This window comes from Palaemon carinicauda, chromosome 41, assembly GCF_036898095.1.
Source record: "Palaemon carinicauda isolate YSFRI2023 chromosome 41, ASM3689809v2, whole genome shotgun sequence".
In the NCBI taxonomy this organism is placed as follows: Eukaryota; Metazoa; Arthropoda; class Malacostraca; order Decapoda; family Palaemonidae; genus Palaemon; species Palaemon carinicauda.
In genome coordinates this window covers 952763-963698 of record NC_090765.1, presented here as the reverse complement: position 1 = coordinate 963698, position 10936 = coordinate 952763, and the positions used below count along the sequence as shown (strand labels likewise).

Genomic DNA, 10936 nt, shown 5'->3' with positions numbered 1-10936 from the left:
TGGGATATTCGCTCCGGGGGTAGTAGCCCCGGGATACCTCTACGGGTAAAATTCCCTGGTATATCACTCGCAGAAATATCCCAACTAGAAAGCTGCCTTGAGGAACTTCCATCGGGACGACATGGCTATCTTACTCAAAAATAGATTTTTCCCATGTCAAAATCATTTTTTAAGGGAGGAGTTATACCTAAGAATAGCTTTAACCTAATAGTGGGTAAGAATAGTTGTTAATTAAACGATAAGGAAACTCACCTCGTCTCAGGTCTTCCAGGCAAACCGGCTGATAGGACAAAAACTTGTTCCAGCTTCATCATCTGGTCGTTGATAGCTCGTATCATAATTGGGCTGAGTGAAATGGAAATAATAAAAAGCCTTTATGAAAGACACTGCAAGACTGTAAGTGTAAATGACCATGAAAAGCCTAAATGATTTTCAGACTAGTGAAAATTGATTAAGACTACAATGACCAATGAGAGAAATTACTCTTTCATTTCCCTTTAGTTTGTATTCATTTTTTTCTCTCAGTAATTTTCCAGTTTTTCTAGTGGTGCATTTGAATTGTTATCAGCTGTATAAAAATATGTTTTGTTTTTGAAAGTCGCAGAATTTTTATAATTTTTCTTAATAACTAGATTAAATTTTTCTTCTCAATTCTATTCTTGGAAATTACTATGAAGAATAATTTTTAGTTATACTACAAAAAAAAGTCGTTAGAATAAAAAGAAATATATGAAATATTCAAAGTTATCGGTGTGCTGTTGTTAAGATATTAATATTGCGTACTATGGTTTACTTTAGTCCAGTTTTATTGGCGAGTTAGTTTAGTAAACTATCATTGTGTCTGGAAGCTGTATCAAGAAAATTTTGATTCTGATTTGAATGTAAAGTGTGTCTTTCTGAGCATCCAAAAACTCAAACAAGCTATAAATGGAGCACATTACTTTTGAATTATCTTTACACGTTGAGCTAACTAAGCCTAGTTGTGTTTAAAAGGTCAAATAGGCCGTAAACAGAGCACTTTACTTTTAAATTATCTTGACACATTGAACAAAATAGGCCTACTGTCGTAGTATTTAAACAAGAGGGGAAGAGAGATAATACTCAAACAGGTTGCAGGCCTGAATGGATCATTTTACTTTTGGATTATCTTTAAGGATTGAGCTAACCTTTAGAATATAGTAATAACATTTTACTTTTAAAACATTTTTCTTACAGATTGAGCTAACTAGGCCTAATTTTGTTTAAACGAAAAGTGGAGAGAAAATCCTAAAAAATATTAGGAAAGACTCATTTAGCCTAAACCTCAGTGCATTCCATATAACATAATCCTAAATTTTGAATAACTTAAAAATACTTACTCATTAATGCTGCCTTCCTTATGCAACAAGTTCTTAGCAAACGTCGATGTTGCCGCTGTAAAGTTATCAACGGATTCTTCAAGAAGAGCTGCGTGTAAGGAAAAAATCATATTCAATTAATAAATTCTTACAATATACTTTGATTATTATTATTATTATTATTATTATTATTATTATTATTATTATTATTATTATTATTTTTATTATTATTATTATTATTATTAAATGCTAAGCTACAACCCTAGTTGGAAAAGCTAGATGCTATAAGCCCAGGGGCTCCAACAGGGAAAATAACCCAGTGAGGAAAGGAAACAAGGAAAAATATAATATTTTTAGGAGAGCAACATTTAGATAAATATTTCCTATATAAACTATAAAAACTTTAACAAAACAAGAGGAAGAGAAACTAGGCAGAAAAGTGTCCCCGAATGTACCCTCAAGCAAGAGAACTCCACCCCAAGACAGTGGAAGACCATGGTACAGAGGCTATGGCACTACCCAAGACTAGAGAACAATGGATTGATTTTGGAGTGTCCTTCTCCTAGAAGAGCTGCTTACCATAGCTAAAGAGTCTCTTCTACCCTTACCGAGAAGTAGCCACTAAACAAGTACAGTGTAGTAGTTAACCACTAGGCTGAAAAAGAATTGTTTGGTAATCTGTGTTGTCAGGTATATGAGAACAGAGGAGAATCTGTAAAGAATAGGCCAGACTATTCGGTGTCTGTGTAGGCAAAGGGAAAGAACCGTAACAAGAGAGAAGGATCCAATGTAGTGCTGTCTGGCCAGTCAAAGGACCCCATAACTCTCTAGCAGTAGTATCAGATAATATGCAGATAATTAGATTACATAAAAAAAACTAATTTCCGTGAGAAAAGCAAAGATCAGTCATATATAAACTACAGAACAAGAATTATGTTTAGAAAACAATCCAGAAAATTATTGTTTACTGCCATATTATAAGAAGTAAAATGGTGCAGGCCACAAAGTGTGTTGTAGTAAGGATGGCTTTACTAGGAAAGTCTTACCATTTTCCATTGTAACTTATACCTTTTCATTTTCCATTGTAACTTCAATATCTACTTTTTTCTAGACTTATACTCAGTAGCAGTTGTTGAAAACTTGTGATTTTCTATCCTTTCCTATAAGAACTGCTTATAATGATATAAATTATATAATAAAAAGCTAATACAATAAATAATAATTTTTTCCTATTGGTGAAATGATAGTTGACGAATACTGAGCTCTACAATTTAACTTCATATGTTTCAATAAGGTCCCAGTCTTTCACGCTACTGGCCCTTTGATAATCAAATAAACTTCGCTCCTGATCACTTACTGAAGAATTTTGTCTTGTAGAGGCAATGTTCTGCTACCAAGTTGTTAGTACTAAGAACAATTATTCTGCAGTATGAAGTATTTTACGGGCTGCCCAGCAGCAAGAGCCCGTGTCTTACATAAGGTAAGGCAATCTACACACACACACACACACAGTATTAAGTGACAGGTTTTCTATCAAAAGTATTCCTTATGATTTTGGTGCTTTATGAGGGTCTTCCTTTTGATGTTTTTCTGTACCAGATTTTTGTGATCATGTATAGCTCCTTGTTGCACATAACCGCATAAATCTCTTTGAAAGGTGTATTGTTGTCATCCTCAAATAGATTTCTATCTTGAGATTATCTTGTAAGGGTAGTGCAGGGATTATTCTTTAGCCAACAGCTAATAGATAATAGATCTAACCGAAATGTTTCATGGAGCTCCTCAAGGCACTAGAAGAGTTAGAAGACCCAGACCTACATGGCCGAGGACTATGAAGCGGGAAGTGGGAGACGATGAATGGAGAAGTATTGATTTAAAAACTCAAGATAGAGACGACTGGCGAAATCTATCTGAGGCCTTTGCGTCAATGGACGTGGGAAGAGATGATGATGATCATTACTCTGTCTTTAATTTGGATTTACCCACCCAAATTATGTTAAGTTTGAAACCTACCTAAAATTCGGCATGTTTCTTAGTGTTTTTAATACAAGGGGTCCTTGGGTTACGACGTTGATCCGTTCTTAAGACGCGGTGTAACCCGAATTTCAGTGTAAGTCGGAATACCATAAATAGATTACTCTATACGTACTGTACTGTACTGTAAAGTATTGTACTATACTAAAATGTATCAAATGACATAAAAAAAGTACTAGAGAAAGAGAAAACAATTCCTTACCACATGAATTAAAGTAAATATTAATAAAAAAAACAATTCCTTACCTTAATCCTATGGTTGGCTTGCATACTGGAAGGGATGTTGCAAGGGATGGAGAGACAGGTTTATTGTGGAGAGGAAGCTGCAAAAGATGCTGGAGAAACTGGGGCAGGTGAGTCAGGATTCTCTGGAAGTGAGACAGAAGATGCTGGAGAAGCTGGGGCAGGTGAGTCTGGAGGTGAGGCAGAACCTACAGAAGGTGCTGGAGAAGCTGGGGCAGGTGAGTCTGGAGGTGAGGCAGAAGCTACAGAAAGTGTTGGAGAAGCTGGAGAAGCAATAGAGGCAGCTGAGGTTGATGGTGGAGGCTTTGTAGCAATAGAGGCAGCCGAGGTAGACGGTAGAGGCTCTGTAGCAATAGAGGCAGCTGAGGTAGAGGGTAGAGGCTCTGTTATTGGCAAATCTGGAGTAGTAGAGGCAGCTGATGCAGAGGCAGCTTCACCTTGCACTTTAAAATTATGGTAATTGGTCTGAGCCTTAAATCGCATAAACCAACCCCTACTAGCTGAAAACTCTTCACTTTCACTTTCTTCTCCCCTTTCTTTTTTCAACGCTTCAAATAACCTTTTAGCCTTATCCTAAATTACCATTAGGCTCACCGGAAAATGCCGTTGATTTTGATCTTCCAACCAAAGCACTAATAATCTTTCCATTTCAATAATTAAACCACTATGCTACTTGGTTATCACTGTTGATTTCATAGGAGCAGATCCTTTCACATGTTGAACGATGCGCTCTTTGTCCTTAAGAATAGTAGTCACGGTCAAACGACTAAGGCCAAGCGCTCGGCCAATATTCGTTGGCATTTCACCGCTTTTAGACCGCTTAATAATATCTAATTTCACTTCCATGGTGATGGCCTTTCTTTTCTTAGACACACTACCATCAGAAGAATCTGCCTTACGCTTAGGAGCTATAACAAAAGGCAAAAAGCTCCAAAGAACGAGAGAGAGAAGAGGCAAACACAACCAAAATGGCGTAGAACTGGAACGGAGGGACGCCGTCTTCCTCCCCTGCAAACACCACAAAGCGTATTCATTCGCTGCGCGCTAGAAACTACTTCACAATTGTTTACGTCGCATACGAAGCTAACGCTGTAAGACGGAACGACGCTTAATATTATTTTTTATATTTTTATGGGGGCGCGTTCATAACCACAAAACAGCGTAAGTCGGGACCGGAGTAATCCGAGGACCCCCTGTACAACTGTATTTTTACGTGAACTCAACTGTGCCTTTTGTGACAAATCATTGTATTTGTGTTACCACTAATCATCTGGGGATATGTTTCTCCCAGATATGAAGTAAGAAAATTACCCAATTACTGGCGGAATGCAGTGCAGAAATATTGAAACTTAAATCATTAGAACCATTGAAAACCTTCCATATAAAATCAACTTAAGAATAATAATAATAATTGTAATGACTCACAGTACTTATCGTATATGTTAACCAATTTATCTCTGACTCCATTGACCTTGAAGCTGTCCAGATCTTTCTTGGCCGCCTCCGGGAGTCTCTCCAAGCTGTAGGGGATGATGACGGAGTCGCCAAAGTACTTGAGCGTTAGAAGGGCCACTCTGCTGCAGCCCTGGATGATCCTGAAACCAGGATCGATGTGGTTCTCCATCATGTAAAAGGTCTCGAAGCCCGTGTGGTAGGCGGGGTAGGTGGAGATGTCGTATTTATTCTGAAAGAATTGATGGATGTATAGAAAGTGATGTCAATAAAGTGATTTCAATAGCTAGGTAAACTGATAACCTTTGCCAGCTCTCAAGAGATCCGGAGGAAGTGAGGAGGGCTTTAGAGGAACCTGTTAGTGTGGGGAAGATAAAGAGGAAAGCAGAAAACTAGATGGCCAGATAAGGTAAAGGATGATATGGAGAGAAGAGGTTTGCTGGAAGTGAATGCCTTTGATAGAAGACATTGGAGAGGACGCATCAGGCAGCCGACCCTTTAATGTAGGGATAATGGTGGGTAAGAAGAAGAAGAAGAAGAAGAAGAAGAAGAAGAAGAAGAAGAAGAAGAAGAAGAAGGGGTCCGTAATGTGCTAGCAGAAACCGAGGTTATTCCAAATTATATATTCCTATCCACACTTCCCTTTTTTATCCTTTGTAAAATTGTTGAATATAGATAAATTTTTGTGACTGGTTCCTATTTTATTGCTGGCCATCCCTTTAGCTTATTACTTGATGTAAGATATCTTAACCTATTGCTTTATCGTGGAACTAAACGTAACTAAAAGAAAGAAATATAAATAAATGTGTGATAATTATCCAAGGCCACTCAGATGTAATGTATTACAATTTTTACAGAGAAGTGTTAACTCTTCCTAACACAACAGATAATTGAAGAACAATATCTCCCTACTTTAGATATAAAAAAACTTGGCTATCTTCTTCTGGTACAGTTGGACACAGGAAATGATGGCACATCTCGCCTGAGTGTACCCTCAAGCAAGAGAACTCTAACCAAAGATTGTGGAAGACCATGGTACAGAGGCTTTGGCACTTGCTACTCTAAACACAGTTATTATTATTATTATTATTATTATTATTATTATTATTATTATTATTATTATTATTAGCTAAGCTACAAACCTAGTTGGAAAAGCAAGGTGCTATAAGCCCAAGGCCTCCAATAGGGAAAATTACCCAGTGAGGATAGGAAATAAGGAAATAAATAAACGATATGAAAAATAATTAACAATTAATAATTGTTTGAGTTAGAAATACGGAGCAACTGCAAAAATATTTCAAGTATTAGAGCTTATACTAATGATCATAGGTTACTTGATATATTTGCCTTTGTAATAAAATAACAAGATCGGAATGGATTTACTGTGCAAATAACAATTAATGTAACTGACTAACCTTGTCAGTTCTGAACCAGATGTCCAGAGAGGGGATTCCACAATAAAACGAAAAAGGGGCGTAGTCACTACCTCCTCCCAATGTTTTCATTCTGGAAATCATAGAAAATTTATGAAAGATATCAATGAATGGATTGGCAGTTTAAAGGTTTAACGGCCGCTCATGAATGGCAGAGACAATGGACAGTGACATTGTCCTAGCAAGAAGGACAATGCCCTAGAGACTGACCTTACATACATATGATCAGAGCGCCAGCCCCTCTCCACCCAAACTAGGACCAAGGAGGGCTAGGCAATGGCTGCTGATGACTCAGCAGATAGACCTATAGGCTCCCCTAAACAATCCCATCTTTGATTATTTATTTTAAGTTTAAGAAATTGTATATATTGTGCTACTAACACTTTATTTTAGATGCATTTCACTATTACCTTTGTGTGAGCAGTAGTTATACAGCAATGCTTATTCTCATGAAACTTATCTGTCCAGATTTATCAAACTAACTGCAAAGTTCTGTAACATTTCATGAACTTACCATATTTCATTACAGCATAGGTTTATCAGTGAAGGTAATAAGGTCAACTTTATGCACAAGTTTAGTTTACTATTCATTATCATTCATTTCTAGAGTAGTGTTAAACAAGGATATATACTTTTTTTTTTTTTTTTTTTTTTTTTTTTTTTTTTTTGCAGAATTTGAATTCACAACTGGTTCTGAATCCAATTCATATTTTAGTACCAAACAATAAAGTACGCATTTCCTATTGCCATTGTTGCATGTGTTGATTAAATTGATAGATGATTGCCAGGTGTCTGATAGTTAATGTAAGATGGTAATATATCTGCCACACAGTATAGGCTGAAGTTCATCAAATAACACATGCATTCGTATCCAAAATAAAGTCACCATATATGTATGTCCATATAAAACATCTGAATTGTGACCTAAAGCGCAGTTACCACCATGGCATAACATACTTACTCGGGAGATGACTTATTTTGAAGCTTATGATAAGCAACCATTTCGTCATAGACCGTTGGTCCATCTCTAACTCCAGGAACCTGTGAAAAGAAAAGATGAGCCTCTCAATTGAGAAAAAAAAATATACAATTTTACTTATTTGAGCTGACAAGACAATAAAAAAAGTTATAATCAATATTCTGTATGTTAGTCCCTTGGTTATTTATTATTCATCCTTTCTTTTTTTCACCCACATTGTAAATTTCATTAAAAAGTTGAAAAGGGACTCTGTAAATTTCATTAGGATTTTGAAAAGTGACACTTTGAACATTTCATTAAAATTGTGAAAGCAGACACTTGGTGCATTTCATCAAAATTCTGAAAGGGGACACTTCGTAAATTTTGAAAATGACACTTTGCAAATTCTATTAAAAAGTTAAAAGGGGTCACTGTAAATTTCATTGAAAAGTTGAAAGGGGACACTTTGTAAATTTCATTAAAAAGTTGAAAGGGGACACTAAATTTCATTAAAATGTTGAAAGGGGAAATTTTGTAAATTTCATTAAAAAGTTGAAAGGCGACACTTCGTAAACTTCATTAAAAAGTAGGAAGCGGACACTAAATTTCAATAAAATGTTGAAATGGGGCACTTTGTAAATTTCATTCAAAAGTTGAAAGGAGACACTAAATTTCATTGAAATTTTTCTTTTTAACATCAGTTTTCCACATTGGAGTGGGTTTCACCACTGGGGTGCACCTTTCGGATTTATTAGCAACAATTTTTTTTAGAGAAAGGCTGCTAGTGCCCTGCCATTTTTTTTACCCCAACAGATGCTGGTACCCCTAAACAGCTGAGTGAACTTCTATGCAATATACATTTGTACCAAACATTCACTAATTACTCTTTCTCATAAATACGAACTCTTTTACTTTCTCTTTCCACATACCAATTTAGAGACTTCTTGAATAGCATCCCATATCAGTGGACTAGCAGGGACATTCAGAATGGGCCCAGAGGCACAGGTGTCCGTATTGATGTACAGCACAGATCGCTCAGATAGTTTCTCCACATGTTCCTGTAAATACAAACTGATGAATCGAGTACAAAGAACCAATTATCATTATTATTATTATCATCATTATTATTATTATTATTATCATTATTATTATTATTATTATTATTATTATTATTATTATTATTATTATTATTATTATTATTATCAAGATGGAAAAGAAGAAGAAGAAGAAGAAGAAGAAGAAGAAGAAGAAGAAGAAGAAGACCCTAGCATTATATTTCTAGGTTTCTGTCGTCCGAAGACTATCACTTAAAATCTGTATAAAAGTTGAAACATCTATCCATCTGTATACCAAGGCACTTCCCCCAATTTTAGGGGGTAGCCAACATCAAGACAAATGAAAAAAGGGGACCTTTCCTCTCTACGCTCCTCCCAGCCTGACGAGGGACTCGGTTGAAAAATGCAACAGGGAAACATGGTGAAGTTGATCAACCAAGTAAGAAATAGCATAGATTGAATGATTGGTAAAATGCATAAGCCAAATATTTTGAGGGCAAAGGGTGACTGGGAAGTACCTTTACCACCGCCTGCAGTATCAACCACAAAACACGTTAGAAAGGGTATCAAACGCACCCCTCTGAGTTGCAAAATACTGCATGATGAATTATATCTTCCCAAATATCAAATGATTATGATAAAAAAATATGAATAAAAAAACCCCTCTTGCTTGGGGGTACACTCGGGCACACTATTCTATCTTATTTCTCTTCCTCTTGTTTTGTTAAAGTATTTATAGTTTATATAGGAAATATCTATTTTAATGTTACTGTTCTTAAAATATTATATTTTTCCCTGTTTCCTTTCCTCACTGGGCTATTTTCCCTGTGGGAGCCCCTGGGCTTATAGCATTCTGCTTTTCCAACTAGGTTTGTAGTTTAGCAATTAATTAATCAATAATAATGGTAATGATAATAATAATAATGATAATAATGATAATAATAATAATAATAATAATAATAATAATAATAATAATAATAATAATAATAATAATAATAATAATAATTATTATTATTATTATTATTATTATTATTATTATTATTATTATTATTATTATTATTATTATTATTATTATTATACTGGCTTTAAAGTTATATTTTAACACATTTATGCTTCAGACTAAAAAAAGTTCACATCAGAAATATCAAAATGTGTCTTTACAGTAGGTGGAGGGTTTTTATCTGACTACTGGTTCTGAAGCCTCATTTTGACACATTTCTGCCTCAGAATAAGAATGATTTGTTGCTAGTTTTAGTAGTAGTTTTTTCACTAAAGGCCCAAGTCATTAGTTTTATCTTTGCTTGGGACTAATCTTGAGTTTTTACTTCCTTGTTGTTGTCTTACCTCAACCCACTCAGTTGAACCAATGATTCCATATTCTTCCGCTCCCCAGCTGCAGAATATGAGAGTTCGTCTTGGACGCCATCCTACATGCAAGTAAAGGGAAAATAGAGCTCTTAATTATTATCACCACTACTATCATTAGCCAGGTTGCAACACTGGCTGAAAAAGCATAATACCATAAGCCCATAACGACTTATACTAATCTACTCAACAATTGAATTTACTGCAGCAGTTTCAATGAAAAAGCTAAATCTAATTTTCTTAACATCCACATCCAATGAAATACATTTAAAGATTCTATTTATTTTGATTTGGGGTATGGATACTGAAAAATGGCAAGTCTACCAAAGAACATAATCAATCCAGGAAGATTGTTTTCATTGGTATGATAACAAATCTACTACAAGATTGATTTAAGGGCAGAGAATTTCACACTTTGGATGAATAGTTTGAAAGGTTGATAAAATTGCTTGACCTTTCGGTATGCGTTTTTTCCTAGCAACAAATAGTAGAGAAAAATAAATGGACTCTTCAAGAAATTCAATCTAAGAATCTGTCTTCTCAAAATACAGTATTATCAATGTATTTTCATTTGAAAATCAAATGCCAGAACGTGTAAGATCAGTAATTCTGAAATGGATATAGCTGTAGCCCTTTCATTTCTCATAGTAAATTTGACGGAGACTGGTGAATTAAATCCCTAAACTGTCAAGGCTTGTCTGAATGATTTAATCCCCTATAATAGAAGAAAACTGAAGCAGGAAAAATTTAACAAAATTAGACAGATAAGTGGGGAGAAGCAAGAGAGACCAGACGAATAGGAAAAGACAAGGTAATACAGAAAGATGCAAAGCTTAAATCAAAGACTGGAGAGGCCACTGCTGTGGTTGGGCAATATGATAGGGTTCAGGGCTAGCCTGGCTGACGTTCTAGTGAGTATCTATTCTGACGGAACTGAATTTAACACCTTTAATTTTCAAGTCACTAGATATCCCAAGCATCATCAATAATTGAGAGTGAAGAGCCTGAGTTTTAGCTGTTTACTGGGAAGGCCACTGCTGTGGTTGGACAGCACATTGG

The 10936-nt window shown here is 35.5% G+C and overlaps 1 protein-coding gene across 1 annotated transcript in view; it reads right to left on the bottom strand.

Moving 5' to 3' along the window:
- The window catches only part of LOC137632196 (N-acetylated-alpha-linked acidic dipeptidase 2-like), an 81281-nt gene that overhangs the window by 6404 nt on the left and 63941 nt on the right, over positions 1-10936 (bottom strand). The window contains exons 11-17 of the mRNA XM_068364081.1: positions 9857-9939; positions 8387-8515; positions 7461-7540; positions 6482-6572; positions 5040-5298; positions 1359-1446; positions 253-345 (exon numbers count right to left, since the gene is read on the bottom strand). Of these exons, the coding sequence (XP_068220182.1) occupies positions 253-345; positions 1359-1446; positions 5040-5298; positions 6482-6572; positions 7461-7540; positions 8387-8515; positions 9857-9939 (823 nt within the window). The remainder of the gene's footprint in view (positions 1-252; positions 346-1358; positions 1447-5039; positions 5299-6481; positions 6573-7460; positions 7541-8386; positions 8516-9856; positions 9940-10936) is intronic.